Here is a 16,970-nt window from a genome sequence, read left to right on the forward strand (position 1 = left end):
AAACAAAAAATCCCAATGGTCACATCTGAGATATTTCATCACTATCCCAAATCCCTATCATCACTTAGGAAAGGTTTTGTCACTCAACTTATAAATTAATCTCAAGTTATTTACAAAATACCACAGCTTCTCGTTTTCTCTACTTTGCAGCTTACAATTTACTTTGGCACAATATTCAGAGTTCGGCTAAAGTTACTTTTTTGGTATCAGGGGTTGAACTTAACTAAGCCACATCCCCAGCCCTATTTTGTATTTTATTTACAGACAGGGTGTCACTGAGTTGCTCAGTGTCTCGTTTTTGCTGAAGGTGGCTTTGAACTTGCAATCCTCCTGCCTCAGCCTCCCGAGCCACTGGGATTACAGGCATGTGCAAGAGCAAGCTGTGGCCTTTTTACTCTGCAGTCCACCTGGGTCATTGCACTGTCCTCTTCCTTTTTTCCTTCTGTCAACTTGACTTCTGATCTTCCAAATTCTATTACCCATAACTGCATTCATGAGAAACAGATGGAAGCATCAAATCTTCATTTTAGAATAGTAGTGCCCAAAGATTTGCATACTAAAGTATTATTTTAGTATGAATTTCTTTTCTCTATTTTTTTTCCTTTGTGTCACACTTATGGAATTTGTTTTAAAAATTGTGTGGATAGGTTACATTACCTGCAAATCTCTTTTGGGATCATGAAAATGGTGTTACAAAATGTGTTCTCAGGGCTGGGGTGTAGCTCAGTGTAGCGCATTCGCACGGCATGCTGAGGTTCTAGCATCATATAAACAACAATAATAGTCCTAAAAAGAGAATTTTGAGTCTTAGGAGCAATTTTGTCCTCAAAGGATATTTAGTAATGTATGGAGATATTGTTGATTGCCATAATTGGATGCAGATGGCACTGGCATCTCGTCTGCATGGTCCGGGGTACCCTACAATTCACAGTACAATCCTCACAACAAAAAATTACCTGGCCCAAAAGTCTATAGTGCTGCTGTTGAGAGACCCTGTACATAGACAATTCTGTACAGGTGCAGGATAGATATGTCAAGGGCACCATGTCATTCAGAGCAGCATTGCTAATAGTAGAATACAACTGAAAATGAGCTATGTGCCTGCAACATGCATCCAACAAGAGTCATGAAATGTGGACTATTATACATTTTTAAACTGTGAATGAATGAATAGTAACATCTATCATTATGAATGAATCTCAAAAAATGGTCAATTTTTTAATAAAGCAAATTATACTTCCATGAAGTTTGAATTAACAAGCAAACAAAAAATCATTTGGTGTTACAGTTTGGATTCTGAACGTCCTTGAAAGGCTCACATGCTAAAGGCCTAGTCCCCAGCCCATGGTGCTTTTGGAAGGTGGTGGATCTTTAGGAGGTGGGACCTAGTGGGAGGAAGCTAGGTAATTGGGGGTGTCCCTGGAAGGGGATCTTGGGTCCCAGCTCACTCCTCTTCTCCCTTGCTTTCTGGCTGCCAGAGCACAGACATCGTGGAAAACAGTATGGAGTTTCCTCAAGGGACTAAATTGGAACCACCATGGGATGCAGATATAGCCCTCCTGGGCGACACCAGAAGGAGTTAAAGTCAGCACACTGTGGCAATGCCTGCATCTCCAGGTTTATCTCAGCACAGTGCATTAGGCGCCTCTCCATAGTGTCTGTGCTAATTCACATTCTCACCAGCAGTGGAGGAGGGCTCCTTCCCCCCCACATCCATGCTAGTGTTTATTGTTTTTTGTATTCTCGAAGATCTTGTTTTAACTTGCAATTTCCTAATGACATATGATGATAAGCCTTTTTTTGCATGCTTACTGCCCTCTGTGGATATTCTTTGATGAAATGTCCCTTGGGTCTTTGGTCCATTTTCATTTTTTTAAAGAAATGAGGTCTGGCTATATTTCCCAGGCTGGCCTTAAACTCCTGGGGTCAAGTGATCCTCCTGCCTCATTCTCCCAAATAGGTATGTGCCATCACATCTGGCTCCCTTTTGCCTGTTTTTAAATAGGGTTGTTCGTTTTGTAAAAACTGGTACATAAAAATTGTACCCTATTTCTGGGCTCCTGCATGTTAAATACATGAATACAGTTGTATGATGTAAAGGTTCCTCAACCGATGAATGGATAAAGAAAATGTGGTATATATACACAATGGAATATTATTCAGCATAAAGAAGAAAATCATGGGGCCGGGGTTGTAGCTCAGGGGTAGAGTGCTCAACTAGCACATGTAAGACACTGGGTTCCATCATCAGCACCATATAAAAATAAATAAAATAAAGATATTGTGTCCAACTACAACTAAAAAAATATTTAAAAAAAGAAGAAAATCATTTATAGTAAAATAGATGAAACTGGAAATCATAATGTTAAGCAAACAAAGTCAGACTCAGACCACTATCGCATGTTCCTCCCCCCCCCCCCATGTGAAATCTATGGGGAAAAGACGACATGCAAGTAACAGAGACTATTAAAGAGTAAATGGATCAAGGTAGGAAAAGGTGAAGGTAAAGGAAGGTAATGGAAATGGCATTATATCCCCATGTACTAATATTCCATGATGACACCCATTAAAATGCACTAATAAAAAATGTACATAAGCTAGGTACAGTGGCGCATGCATGTAATCCCAGTGGCTTGGAGACTGAGACAGGAGGATCATGAGTTCAAGGCCAGCCTCAGCAAATTAGGAAGACCCTAAGTAACTCGGCGAGACCTTGTCTCTAAATAAAATGTAAAAAAGGGTTGGGATGTGGCTCAGTGGTAAAGCACCCCTGGTTTCAATCCCCAGTATAAAAATAAAAATTGCACTTACAATAAAACAAGATAATACTACACACCTATTAAAATGGCTAAAACCTAGAACATAGACAACATTAAAAGCCTGTGAGGATGTGGGACAAGAACTGTCTCATTGCTAGGGGGGACACAAAGTGGTACAACCACTTTGGAAGAGTTTGACAGATTCTTACAAAACTAAACCATCTTACTATATGATGTAGCCCCAGTGCCCTTGGGTATTTGCCCAATTGAGTTGGAAACTTATGTTGTCACACACACACACACACACACACACACACACACACACCTGTACACAAATGTTTACAGCAGTTTTATTTATGATGACCAAGAAGTGGAAGCAACCAAGATGTCCTGAAATAGGAGAGTGGATAAACAAACTGTAGTAATCCACAGAATGGAATATTATTTAGTAATACAGAGAAACGAAATATTGAGCCAGAAAAGACAGAGAAGCCTTAAGTGAAAGAAGCCAGTCTGGAAAGGCTACATACTATATGATTCCGACTATATGACATTTTGAAAGGCCAAACTTAGAGACATAAAAAGAGCAGTGGTTGCCAGGTACTCAGGGGATGGCAGGAAGGGGTGATGAATAAGTGACACACAAGAGGTTTTAGGAAGGTTAAATTATTCTGTAGGACCCTGTCATGGTGGATCCAAGACACTATGCATTTCTCAAACCCACATAAAGTGCAACCCAAAGAAAGAAGACTTTAGTGAATAATACTGTATGGATATGGGTTCATTAATTGTAACAAAAGTATCCAATTAACACAAGACATTAATTATAGAGGAAAGCAGGTTGGGGTGCATATATGGAAATCTGTAGTATCTGCTCATGTATTCTGTAAATCTAAAACTGCACTAAAAATAAAATATATTCTTTTTTAAAAAAAAAACCATGTTGATCATTTTCTGAGCCTGGACTGTAAGTCCAGTTGACATATGGACACAATGTATTATTTATAAGGTTAAATATACACAACATTTTCCAGTAACTCAGCTACTTACTATCTCTGTAGAGGGACAGCTGCTCTTTGTTTTGCTTGGAACTTTGCCAAGACTTGGTCAGTATTGCAGAATATCACATCACACTGCAGCTGTCAGGATGGCCGAGTGGTCTAAGGCGCCAGACTCAAGAATATCACATCACCATCAGCAAGTTAGTGATCTTTACTGGTTTCAGCACATGCCTCTATGGCACGTGTTTTGACAGCTTCATGTGTCTTGAGCGTCACATACATATTATTTTATTCCTAAAGGCTTTTTAAAATTTATCTTCTGTTGTACACTTGGGATATTATATTGACGTGAAAATCTTTCATGGGTGGGTTTTGCTGTTCACAAATTCACTGCAGGATAGTAACAAAATATTGCTTTTGACAAGCGTGACTGAGCCTGTGAGCTGGAATCCCAGTTCCACGCTCAGCCTTCAGCCTGTTTTGGACAAGCTCTATTCCCTCCTCACGCGCCAGCCAAAGGCACTGATCCAAAGGCACTTATCATATATCCCAGCATGCATCAGCCGTCTCCTGTGCCCAATCTTGGTACAGACTGTTCTCTCCCTTCACAGATGCACTGCTGCCCAAAACTCCATTCTTCACGTCCTGCCTTCGAGACTCGGGCAGAGCTGTCCTCATCTGCAGTCACGCTTATTTTCTTTAAAGGATTCATTTTTCATAAATATACTGATTTTTTTTCAAAGAAAACTTTATATCACTGTCATAAATAGGAAATCAGTACTTCAGCCCTAAAATAAGTAGAAGAATAAATATAAGGAAAATGAAAGTTATTAACTTGTATTTAGATAGAATTGTTAAGACAGGTCCTGAGGTCCCTGTGTGGTGGGAGTATTTAGAGGGTGCTAAAAAACGTGAACTGAGACTTTCCCCTTTGATATATTCGGAAGCTTGGAAGAAAACTGAAGAGAGTAACTTTCTCTTAGTGTAATCCAATGCTGTCCCCGGTCTCCCTAAACTCCCCTGCAGAACACTGCAATCCAATCTATTTGTCACCAAGCATTTATCCCACGCCACGAGGGGGGGGGGCGGGGGAAGGATGGTAGTAATAAAGCCGTGAACCCGACAAACACAGTGGTTGCCCCACAGATCCACAGGTGGCTGGAGGAAAAATACAAGTAATCTGGAGATGGTTACAAAATGTCGTTTCTTATGAAAACAATCTGTGCTTTAGAGCCTCTAGCTTCTCCAGCATCCCAGAGAAACCACACCCATTCATAAATTATGAGACAGACCAAGCAAACCAATTTCGAAACTGCAATGGTTTGGAATCTTTTCAAAGTTTTCCCACGAAAACAAGAGCGGGGTGTGGCTGCATCTTCATTTTGATGAGATGTGATGTAGACCGCTGAAGGCAACGTATTTAAGCACACAGCGCGCGGGGAGGGAGCTCACTTCCGGGGCACCCTTCTCTCCCAGCCTCTGCTGAACCACTCACGGCTCCCAGCGCGGCTCAGCTCACCTCGGCCTGGAAGCCCGCCCCGGCGCCCCAGCAGGGCCAGCACCTCGGCTGTTCGGCCCAAAGGCCGGGTGCTTCCCTAGGCACCTGCTGGAGAAGGCTAGTCTGTCTGCCTATCTTTCAGATCCGCCTGGGGGTTCCGCCAGCTTGGGCATCCAGCCCGCTCCTCGGCCTCCGGGGGGACCCAACTCCGCGCAGCCTGCCAGGACCACAAGCGACATGCGAAGGCTCCTGCTTTCCCGCGCGCTGGCCCAGCTCGAGTTATGCCCTGGTGAAGGACCCCAGGGCCCCAGGCCCAACATTAGGAAATCTAACCCCCGTGCCCTGAAGCTGCAAGAAGTTCTCTTACCCAACCCCCATGTCAAAACCCCACCAGCTGCACGTAGCATTTCAAGTCTTGCACAATGCCACCACAAGATGTTCCATATAGATAACCCCGGAGGGGCCAAACTTGAGCAAACAGGGTAAAAACAGGAACTGAAAGGACAGGATGCAATTTTAGGGTTTTTCCGGGAACAAAAAGTTGAAAAACAAGTTTACCCCCTAGGTGACCCAACTGCTGGATTCAGAGGAACCAATAGAAAGGCTGTTGCTGTGCTAAGCTAAGAACTAACCCACCTGCTCCCTATAAAAGATCTGTACCCCAAAGCCCGGTGTGCCAGTTCACCGAAGCTCCGGCTGAGGTTACGCTGCGCACCCGCAGGCGCCTGTGTGAGAATAAACGCCTCCTGCTTTTTGCAGCCAGTGTCTCGTGTGGTTCATTCCGGGTTTGGGATCTGTGGATCTTTCACTGGGACGGGGCTCTGCAGAGGCGCCCCGGGTGCACCCCAACGTTAGGGGGCGCGAACGCGGCTTCTGCAGCATTGCAGCCGGCGAAGAGAAGAAAAGTCCGGTCCAGGGGGACCGCAGAGTTCTCCGCGGGGGAGTGGGAGGGACGCTCTCCTTCCCTCCCTAGACGCAGGGATCCAGGACCAACGCCCGCGGGCAAGGCAGGGGGCTGCGGAGAGGTGCGGCGGCGACACCCATCGGGTCAGCTGCCCCAAGCCACACTGGTGGTGTGGGCTGGCCGGTAGGGAGACCCTAAGGTAGGACTCGGTACAACGCCCCCAAAGAGCCCAAGGTTTGGGGTGCGGAGGAAGGTGGTGCGACCCTCTGTCCCCGCCCCGGAGGCGGAGCTAAGGCCCGAGCCGGTGGAGATTGAGACCCGCGGAAATCCTCCTGGAGCTCCCACCCCACCTCCAGCAGCCCGCACTCGGGTTCGGGGACAACGGCCCCCAGTCCCCGCGGCCTCCGGCCTCCGGCCCCGCATAGGAGCGGGTGCAGCCTCCCCTCTGCGCTCCCATCCCGGTGCATTCCGTTGCCAAGGCCATGGCGCGAGGAGACGCTCCGCAGGACAGGTGAGATGGGAACCCTGTGCCATGTGTCCTGGGGCCCGGGTGGCGGTCGTCAGAACAATCCCGCTCCCCTAGACACGCCGGGGTTCGTAGAAGATGGATTGGACTACAATTCCCATCAGCCGACTCCCTCGGCTGCTGCGCGGGGGTGATGGGGGTTGTAGTACGCTCTCCGGAGGACGGCCTGGGAGGCGCGGGGAGGCGGCCAGGCAGGAGGCCTTGGGGTGACCTTCTCACTGATCTCCACAGCTACCACCTGGTCGGGATCAGCTTCTTCATCCTGGGGCTGGGCACCCTCCTTCCCTGGAACTTCTTCATCACCGCCATCCCGGTGAGACAGCCCGGTGGCCACAACACCCTCCATCCCTCCAGCCGCCCCGGACTGAGGCTCACCGAGCGCTTTTTCCCCATGCTGCCTTAAACTCCTCACTATGCCCATTGGCTCGCCGAAGCACGGCGCCTCGGAGAACGGAAATACCTCTCTCATGGCTGAGAAGTCCAAACTTTGGGGAATGCCCACCAGCTCGGGGCGGGGGGAGGGTCTAGGACCAGCAAAAGAGCTACACACCCACCTCCTCTGTCGTTATTTCTGGTCCAGTCACTCCAAAAGTGGGTAATCCAAGCCTCTGATTTTCTTTACAATAGAATTAATTACATTAGGCAAACATTTAATGTGCTCCTACGTGGACCAGCCACTAGGAATAAAGAGAAACCATACCAGAGGGAGAGTCTATCCTCAGTGTTGGTTCTCTGAAAGGAAGGCGGAAGTGTGGACTTTGCATTCTTTTTAAGCCTGGGTTATTATATTCAGTGCAGTAACTTTGCAGATGTGCTCTGTGCTGGACCCCAGAGGCCCAAAGATGAATCAGTCTCTGGTCTTGAGAATAAGATGGGTCAGAGCCATTAATAATGTAAGGTGACAGGGGCCTTCCCAGGCTTGGATCAGAGTGCTGTGGTTCTCAGGGGAGGGAGAACACAGAGGATTTACAAGTTGAGTGTGGGGTAGGCAAAGTTGGGGGATGGAGGAGTGGTCAGGAGGAAAGAGGGCATTCCTTACAGAGACAAGGGCCTATTCAGAGAAAGATCCAGAACCTGGGGTGCTGGTGCTTAGTGGGATGGAGTGAGAGATGGGACACAAAAGGGAGGGTGGGATCTGATATTGCAGGGTCCTAAATATTGTTCCAAACTCTTGGGGTTTACCCTGTACATAATACGAAGGTGTGGGTAGAAGGTAAATGGCGCTTAAGCAGAGAAGTAACAGGATATATGTTCCAGGGAGAAAGCAGTGGGTCAGCACCTAAGCCAGAGCCTGACTTCTGTAGATACTCAGTAAATACCCACGGAATGAATGAATCTAGAGACTGCTGTGGGGGGACTAGAGACTAAAGATCAGGGTGATCCAGAGATGCGTGGAGGCTTGAGCTGGGGGTTCTTAGTGCTTGGGCCCTGTTCCATATGCCAGCCATTCAATTTAGGGCATAACCATAGAGTTTCCACTGTGTTCCAGGTGCTGGGGACAATGCAGGGATAAGGCAAGTAGTCCCCAAAGCATTAGCCAAGCAATCACACACCTGGGAGGAGGCAAAGGGACAGACTAGGGATGCCTAACCTTACTCCTCCTCCCCATCTGGCAGTACTTTCAGGGGCGGCTGGCAGGGGCCAACAGCACAGCTGGGACCCTGAGCACCAACCACACTGGCCCCACAGACACCTTCAACTTCAACAACTGGGTGACGCTGCTGTCCCAGCTGCCTCTGCTGCTCTTCACACTCCTCAACTCCTTCCTGTATCAGTGGTGAGACCCATCTCCTGCCAAGGCAGTACCTATCATCTGGGCCCAGGAAGACCTTCCATCCTTCCCCTGCTCCACCTGCCTGGCCCTCCCAGCCCCACTGTCCTGCCCCTGGCAGCACCTCTTGCCCATCACCCCCTGCCTGGCCAGGGCCCACCTGATGCTCTCTATCCCTTTCCGAGTAGCATTCCTGAGGCGGTACGCATTCTGGGCAGCCTGCTGGGCATCCTGCTGCTCTTCGCCCTGACAGCAGCGTTGGTGAAGGTGGACATGAGCCCTGGGCCCTTTTTCTCCATCACCATGGTCTCTGTCTGGTTCATCAACTGTGAGCACTTCTGCCCCCCACCCCTGCCTCCTCCCTGTAACAGAAAGGGCCCAAGAGATGCAAGAAGATAAGACAGCACCACTGATCTCTAATGGGGAAACTGAGGCCCAGAGGGAGAGGAAAACCCCTTTGTCCCAGGCCCCACAGTGACCTTGGAGCTGGCCTCCTGGCACCTAGCCCCACAGGCCAGTGGTTGCTTCAGAAGAGGAATGAATGGGATGTTGCAGCAAAATGTCCAGAGTCCCAAGGACAGCTCACCCCAGTACAGCCAAGTCCAGAGTCCCCCTGCGCTCTGCCAAGGCCTCCTCCAAGAAGCCCCTAAGGCTGCCTTATTGAGCGGCAGCCATGTCCCTGTCTCTCCTCAGCCTTTTGTGCAGTTCTGCAGGGAAGCCTCTTCGGGCAGCTGGGCACCATGCCATCCACCTACAGCACCCTCTTCCTCAGCGGCCAGGGCCTGGCTGGGATCTTCGCTGCCCTTGCCATGCTTATGTCCATGGCCAGTGAGTGGACTTGGATTGCTGGAGGTGTGGGGTGGCCTCTGAGGTTTGGGATCACAGAGGGTGTGCAGAAGGTGCCTGGATTTTTGGTGGAGACAGAGGTGATGGAGTAATGGAGAAGTGGGGATTGGGCCTGGGAGCCAGACCCTTGGGCTCTGCAGTGAGGGAGAATGACCAGGAAGGGGGTCCTGGGGTCAACCCTGATATGTGCCAGCAGATTGAGGTTAAGGGACAGGGCGTAGGTTTGAGACAGATACAAGCTTTAATCCATCTCAGCCTTTACTAGCTGGGCACATTGGACGGGGCATTTAACCTCTCTGCCATAATTTCCCCACATAAATGATTATTACAATTCCTGCTGAGATTGTACTGAGCCTGCAGTAAGAGAAAGCCACATAGTAGATGCTCAACAAAAATGGCATGTAGAGGGCCAGGGTTGTGGCTCAGTGGTAGAGCGCTTGCCTAGCATGTGTGAGGCACTGGGTTTGATTCTCAGCACCGCATATAAATAAATAAAAACAAAGGTCCATCAACAACTAATAAAATATTAAATGGCATGTAGAGAAAAGAGAGGGATGAAGGGCCAGACTGGGGCATCATATGAGACTCAGTCAGTGAAGGAAAAGGGAAGAGGCTGGGCATCTGAGAAGTGCACTCTAGGAAGGAGGACAGGAGTTAGAGGCTACATGGGAGCTGCAGAACCAGCCCCTTCTCCTCTGCAGGTGGTGTGGATGCCCAGACCTCTGCCCTGGGATATTTCATCACACCCTGTGTGGGCATCCTCATGTCCATCGTGTGTTACCTGAGCCTACCACACCTGGTGAGTCTGCCATTGGGTTCCAGGGCCCATCTCAGGGCATCTCAGAGCCCCGAGTGAGGCTCTGGGAGAGCACAGGGGAGGCAGAAGAGACCCATGTCCAGTCACTGGGGTGTCCTGGCCTCCAAGCCAGTGGTGTGGGGAGGGATCCAAACACCTCACCTAGCCGTCCCGATACTCTCCATCCTTCTGCAGGAGTTTGCCCGCTACTACCTGGCCAAGAAGCCCTCACGGTCCCCAACTCACGAGCTAGAGACCAAAGCTGAGCTCCTCCAGGCTGGTAAGCCCCAGGACCTCGCTGAGGAGGTGGGATACCCAGAGGAAGCATGAGCCAGCTCTGCTGGAAGTGTTCCACGCTGTCCCTAACTAAACCTGGCTCCTAGGAGCCTTTTGTACTCTCTCGCTTTTTTTTTTTTTTTTTCAATTTTTGGTACCAGAAATTGACCCCAGCAGTGCTTAACTACTGAACACATCCCCAGCCCTGCTTTTACTTTGAGACAGGGTCTTGCTACATTGCTGAGGCTGGTCTCAAACTTTGAAACCTGCTGCCTCACCCTCCCCAGCCGCTGGGATTGTAGGTGTGCACCACCATGACCTGCTCCAAAGCCTTGGGTGAGCACAGGAAGATCTCAAAGGGAAGTCTGAAATTAAAGTCATGCCTTGCTGCTCTTTGGGCCTCAGTTGTCTGCTCTTTAAAATGAAGAGGCTGAGTTCAAGGCCAGCCTCAGCAACTTAGCAAGGCCCTAAGCAACTTAGTGAGACCCTGACTCAAGAGAAAGGTTGGGGACATAAGTCAGTGCTAAAGTGCTCCGGGGTTCACTCCCCAGTACCAAAAACAAAAACAAAAATGGGAAGGCAGCGGAGCTTCTTGCAGGCGAGCTCTGAATCCTGGCTTCACAATACCTAAGCCGAGTGGCCTTAGAAAAGTCACCAAACCACTTCACTCCTCCAGCCTGTTTGTTCATTTGCAAAACAATGGCAGGCAATGGGACAACTCATCTGAGACACTTAACTTGTTGCCTGGCACATACATGGGCTTAATAAACAGGTGGCATACTGACACCATTGCTTCCCTTTGCTGGTACCCTGGGCTGGAGAAGGGTCACTTGTTTTAACTGCTGGGAATCCTCCTCCTTCAGGGCTGACTGTTGGGAGACCTAGATCACATGACCCCACACTCCCTTCTTGCCCCAGATGAGAAGAATGGGATTCCCAACAGCCCCCAGGTGGCAACTCTGACTCTAGATCTTGACCCTGAGAAGGAGCCCGAGCTGGAACCAGAGCTAGATGAGCCCCAGAAGCTAGAAAAACCTTCAGTCTTCATTGTCTTCCAGAAGGTACAGCTGGGAGATGTCCCCCAGCCACCACTCCTGGGGAAGAAGGGTGGGACACCCTCTCCAGTCCTCACCAGATGCTCTTAGGCTAGAATGGGGTCTTCATATCCCACTTGTCATAGGGTCATGGCAGGTCATGGACACAACTGGGCCAGGCCCCTGGTGTCCTGCACCCGGGCAGGGCTGGGGTGAGAAGGTTGGGGCCATGTTGGGCCGGGGCTGCCCTGCCCGCTCACACCCCTGCCTCCGGCTCCCAGATCTGGCTGACGGCGCTGTGCCTTGTGTTGGTCTTCACAGTCACTCTGTCGGTCTTCCCTGCCATCACAGCCATGGTGACCAGCTCCACCAGTCCTGGGAAATGGAGTGAGTGTTGGGGTAAAGAAAATGATAGGGGGAGACAGGAGAGGAGAGTCAGGGACCAGGGTGAGCCACCCTTTGTCTCCCCCAGGTCAGTTCTTCAACCCTATCTGCTGCTTCCTGCTCTTCAACGTCATGGACTGGCTGGGGCGGAGCTTGACCTCATACTTCCTGTGGGTGAGCACAGCTGGGCTGGACAAGCTGCCAATTTATAGGAAGCAGTTGGGGGCGGCCAGAGGGCATGAAATTGCAAAAAGTGACTTTCTAGTAGTCCTGTTGGTCTGCAGTGAAAGAGCCTGCCAAGCAGCAGTAAGCGCTTGGCCTCTGGCACATGCAAGCCTGGGCTGAGCTTCTCGAAAGTGGAAGCCATCCAGAGTTGACCTCTGTGTCCACAGTGTCCAGCCCAGGGCCCAGCCCTCCGTGTTCAGAGAATATCATGTGGAGTTTCCTATACCTGGTGAGGGGTTGAACAAGATTCCTTGTTTCCAAATTGCTTCTAGCAAGGTGCTAAGTGAAATCTCCCTTAGAGACATTAGAAATGCAGCAGAGCATTGCTGTCCAATCCAGGCAGGATGGGCCCGGATCTCCAGCTTCCCATCCTACTAAGAAACCCCATCTGGAAGAGGTCATATGTTGAGTACTAAGTTATATTTGGATAGGAAAAATATGTTGTGGGGTTCTGTTGCACAGCGGGGTGGCTATAGATGATGATAATGTACTATATACTTTGTAAAAGCTAGGAGACAGGATTTTGAATGGTTTTACCACCAAGAAATGATAAATGCGGGGCTGGGAATGTGGCTCAAGCGGTAGCGCGCTCACCTGGCATGTGTGCGGCCCGGGTTCAGTCCTCAGCACCACATGCAAACAAAGATGTTGTGTCCGCCGATAACTAAAAAATAAATAAAATTAAAAAAAAAGAAATGATAAATGCTTGAAGAGACAGATATGCTCACCAATTTGAATGCTAGAAGTGTACCTAATTGAAACATCACATGGTACCCCATAAGTATGTGCAACTTTTATGTGCCAATTAAAAAACTAAAAGGAAAAGAGGGCTAGGGCTATAGCTCAGTGGTAGAGCACTTGCCTAGCACGTGTGTAAGGCACTGGGTTCGATCTTCAGCAGCACATAAAAATAAAATAGAAAAAAAAGGATTGTGTCCATCTACAACTCAAAATTTTTTAAAAATAAAATAAATTTAAAGGAAAAGAAAGCCATCTGCCCCTAAGGAGCATATGGAACCCCTAGGGATGCCCTGGGGAACTAAGTTTGGAAGCCAGGGATGCTTTCTAAGGCCTCTTCAATTCTTCCCTGGAGAAAGCCCAAACTAGAGCTAGGGAGAGGCCAAGGCTAGCCCCAGGCCTGTCCTGGTTGCTGGGCGGCCGTGGCCCAGTCCTTGTTCCTTAGAGGCCCCAGTCCTAGGTCACGGCAGAGGAGTTCGGGGGATGGTTGATGGGTCTCTCATGGGTGTCCTGGGGAAGCACTCACTGAGCCTGTGCCACAGCCAGATGAGGACAGCCGGCTGCTGCCCCTGCTGGTGTGCCTGCGCTTCCTGTTCGTGCCACTCTTCATGCTGTGCCACGTGCCTGAGCGGGCCCGGCTGCCCATCCTCTTCCCTCAGGACGCCTACTTCATCACCTTCATGCTGCTCTTCGCCGTTTCCAATGGCTACCTGGTGTCCCTCACCATGTGCCTGGCGCCTAGGTCTGGGGGCAGGTGCTGGGGTGGGGAGGGGGCTTGGCTTTTTGAGGAGGGACAGCTGCAAGGGAGGGAGCTGGCCGCCTGCTGGCTGTGTCCACGCCTCACTGGCGCCACCCTGTGGGTCAGGCCTTCACTGCTGAGCTGGCCTCTGGCTGGAAGGTACCTGCCTACATAGCCTAGGCACTGGTTCTGGGGCCTCTGGGATGGCCTCAGTTTCCCCTTAAATAAATAAATGGGTTGGACTGTCCTTCCTTAGAGCCCATTTAGTGCAGAGATTCTCATTTAAAAGGGAGCTAAGGTTTTTTTCTAAAGCAAAGCTCATGGGCTGTTTCCTCTAGGGGCAGGGGAGTTGGGAATCTCAGGCGAGTCAGGTGACATGGAGAACAAGCTGGTGGGCATTTTGTCAAGAAGGAAGGCCATGAGATCTAGAATCCTATAATGTTGGAACCCAAAGGCCCTGAAAGGTGTCTGTTCAGTGGCCCTATTTTACATATAGGGAAACTAAACACAGGAATGGGGTCAGACACAGACTGGAATTCAGGTGTCTTGTGTAGGGGCAGGCGGGGAACCACAGGGCTACTCCGGGGTTTGGGCCTGGCATTTTCTAAGAGCTTCTATTCCTCTGTGTTCCAGGCAGGTGTTGCCACATGAGAGGGAGGTGGCTGGCGCCCTCATGACCTTCTTCCTGGCCCTGGGACTCTCCTGCGGAGCCTCCCTCTCCTTCCTCTTCAAGGCACTGCTCTGAAAGGCCCGTCAGGGCTCCTGGCAGCCCTCTTCTCAGCACATCTCTGGGAGCTGAGACCCAGCCCAGAAGGGATGACAGGCTGGGCTCAGGCCTCTGCTGGGCAGGCTCTTGGCTGCAGGTGCAGGAGGCAGCAGAAGCCACTCTCCATCCCTGGCTGCTGGCTACTTGGGGTTCTGCAAGAAAGAATCCACCACCGATCATTCTACACCTCACAGAGAACGGACTTCATCTAGACACACAGAAGACCACATTGAGAAGATGGCAATCAAGGAAAAGAGGGTGAAGACCAAGGTCCTCCCCCACCATCAAGACTGCATCTGTTAATCAAGAACTCACACCTGCTGACCCCGGAGCAGAACTGCCAGCAGGCCTGGCTGCAGGTGCAGCTGATGCAGCCTGGACCTCCAATCAAAGTGGGAGGTGGGGCCAACCCAGAGCAGGGGCTCTTCCTTGTCCTGGGCCCCAGCCACCCAATAGTCCTCTCTCCCACGCAGGGCAAAAGGTGCCAGGGAAGTTGAAGGGAGCATGAAGGAAGAGGTGCTGAGTGAGGATCTGAGGGTACTCAAAGGACCCGGCTCTGAGCCTCAGTGGTTTTTTGTTGTTGTTGTTTTTGTTTTGTTTTTTCTTTTTGGTACCAGGGATTGAACTCAGGGGCACTCAGCCACTGAGCCACATCCCCAGCCCTATTTTGTATTTTATTTATTTAGAGACAGGGTCTCACTGAGTTGCTTAGCACCTTGCTTTTTGCTGAGGCTGGCTTTGAACTCACAATCCTCCTGCCTCAGCCTCCCGAGCCACTAGAATTACAGGTGGGTGCCACCGTACCTGGTCCTCAGTGTTTTTGTTTTGTACTGGGGATTAAACTCAGAGACATCATTGAACTACGTCCCCAGCCGTTTTTATTTTTTATTTTGAAACAGGGTCTTGTTAAGTTGCTGAGGGTCCTCCTGCCTCAGGCTCCCAAGTTGCTGGGATTACAGGTTTGCGCCACCATGCCCAGTTAATACAGTATTTTTCTTGGCCAACATTTACTATCCCCACTTCCCAGAACCCAACCGGGCCTGGCTTCAAGAAGAGCAGTTAGCCTGCTTGCATACAGTGGGCTTTCCATTGTGAAGAGCTCTTCCACACCCACTCCTTCACTAAGCCTCATTAAAGCCCTTGGAAGGAACTGGCCAGGGACTATGTCTCCCTTACTGTACAGGTGAGGAAACCAAGTCCCATGGGGAAGTGACCGGCCCATGGTAGAGCTGGGACACAGCCCCCATCTCCCTCCTCCATGAAGGTGCTGTCCCTCCTGCCCACCACGTGCTTCTTTTCCTCAAGGGACTTGGGACAGGAGCCCTAAGCACATACTCTGGCTTTTGCCCTGTTTCTCCCTCTGCCCCGGGCTCCTGGGTCTAATTACAACCTGTTCATTTGTATGATGCACTCATGGAGTCTTTATTTTCAAAGTGCAGCTGGCTCTGTGTGCAGTTGGCTGCAGTGAGCTCAGTGGGGTGGGAATGATTGTACCTACTTGACAAGTAAAATGACAAGCCCTGAGAGGGACAGGGATTGGTGTTGGTATGCATCCCTGTTTTGGTTCCTCTGAGCCACATGACAGACAAGGGTGTTTGGCCCTATAAGGAGCAGGAGCCCTGTATTTTCCTCCTGAGAGGAGCACCTGCTGGACAGACAGCTGTCCCCTGCCATTAGCCCTGGCTCTCATCTGCATCCTCTGCCAGGCCAGGGCTTCTCCTTAGAAATGTATCCTGAGAGAGGCAGTCAGCCCCCAAAGGGCTTTGACAACACAGCCAGTTCTCAGAATGAAGTGCTGGCTTCATCTTCACACGTCTGCACCAACTGCCCAGCCCAGAAAAGAACAAGCATTTCCTGCCCACCTGCCATGTATCACGTGCTGAGACAGCATGGGGCACCTGCCCAGAAACCACAGGCCAGACCCCAAGTGAGGGTTCATTCCTCTGACCACTGTTCACAGACACCTGCCCTGGGCCAGGCCCTGGGTCTGGAGACCCTGGAATCCAGGGGATGCAGCCCCCACTGCCAAGGCCATGGGAAACAGAGTGTAATTTGTATTAAGGCCTGTGAGAGCATGTGATACAGGAGTCCAGGAGAGGGAGCCATGGATCCCACCTGAGAGGTCAGGGCAAGCATTCTGGAGGCAGTGTTTTCCAGCTGGGCACTGAGGGGTGAGTTACTGAGGTGGAGTAGGGGCACCTCCATCAGGGGTGCTAGGTGGGAGGCGTGAGCATGGAGTACACTGTGGGGACTTCTGATGATGGTTCCTAGGGGGTGAGGGAGGGTTAGGAGAGAGGATGAAGGGCCTTTTGTACAAAGTCAAAGCATCTGAACTTCGTATTTCAATCAAGGAAAAGCAACCCTGAAGCCCTCTACCGGAACGACTCCCCGGTGGCTGCGTGTGGACAGTGAATCACAGAAAAGGGACAAGGAGAGTCCTTGTCTGAGGCTATTCCTGCAGTCCTTGGCTGAGGCTATTCCTGCAGTCCTTGGCTGAGGCTATTTCTGCAGCCCAGGGAGGCAGAGATGAGGCCTGAGCAGCAACTTGCAGAGAGGAGGATGGACACAGGAGAGCAGCTGCCCCTACAGAGGCCATTTAGTCCCATGGTTAAGTACACATAGGCTGGTCAGGTGTCCTGGGTTCAAATTCAGTCCTTTATTTAGAAGCAGTGGACATTTGATACTCAAGTGTGGAATCCTGGAATGA

At 50.3% G+C, this 16,970-nt stretch overlaps 1 protein-coding gene across 4 annotated transcripts; it reads left to right on the top strand.

The window, feature by feature from the left end:
• The first annotated feature begins 5,223 nt into the window (after positions 1-5,223).
• Positions 5,224-15,666, top strand: Slc29a2 (solute carrier family 29 member 2). 4 transcript variants are annotated; one of them, XM_046445171.2, is made up of 12 exons: positions 5,224-6,673; positions 6,920-7,001; positions 8,305-8,465; positions 8,648-8,787; positions 9,153-9,287; positions 10,007-10,104; positions 10,297-10,381; positions 11,296-11,438; positions 11,693-11,798; positions 11,884-11,969; positions 13,301-13,500; positions 14,131-15,666. In XM_046445171.2, the coding sequence occupies exons 1-12, from the start codon at positions 6,645-6,647 to the stop codon at positions 14,240-14,242; spliced, it is 1,377 nt and encodes a 458-aa protein (XP_046301127.1). In that variant the 5' UTR covers positions 5,224-6,644; the 3' UTR covers positions 14,243-15,666. The 4 variants fall into 4 exon arrangements, with proteins under 4 accessions (XP_046301127.1, XP_058435446.1, XP_058435445.1 ...); XM_058579463.1 differs by lacking the exon at positions 5,224-6,673 and adding an exon at positions 12,188-12,249 and having other exon boundaries at positions 6,680-7,001; XM_058579462.1 differs by lacking the exon at positions 5,224-6,673 and having other exon boundaries at positions 6,680-7,001.
• Positions 15,667-16,970: the final 1,304 nt, after the last annotated feature.

This window comes from Marmota monax, unplaced genomic scaffold (assembly GCF_021218885.2).
Source record: "Marmota monax isolate L192 unplaced genomic scaffold, Marmota_monax_Labrador192_F-V1.1 WCK01_AAM20220418_F8-fsc00038, whole genome shotgun sequence".
Taxonomy (NCBI): Eukaryota; Metazoa; Chordata; class Mammalia; order Rodentia; family Sciuridae; genus Marmota; species Marmota monax.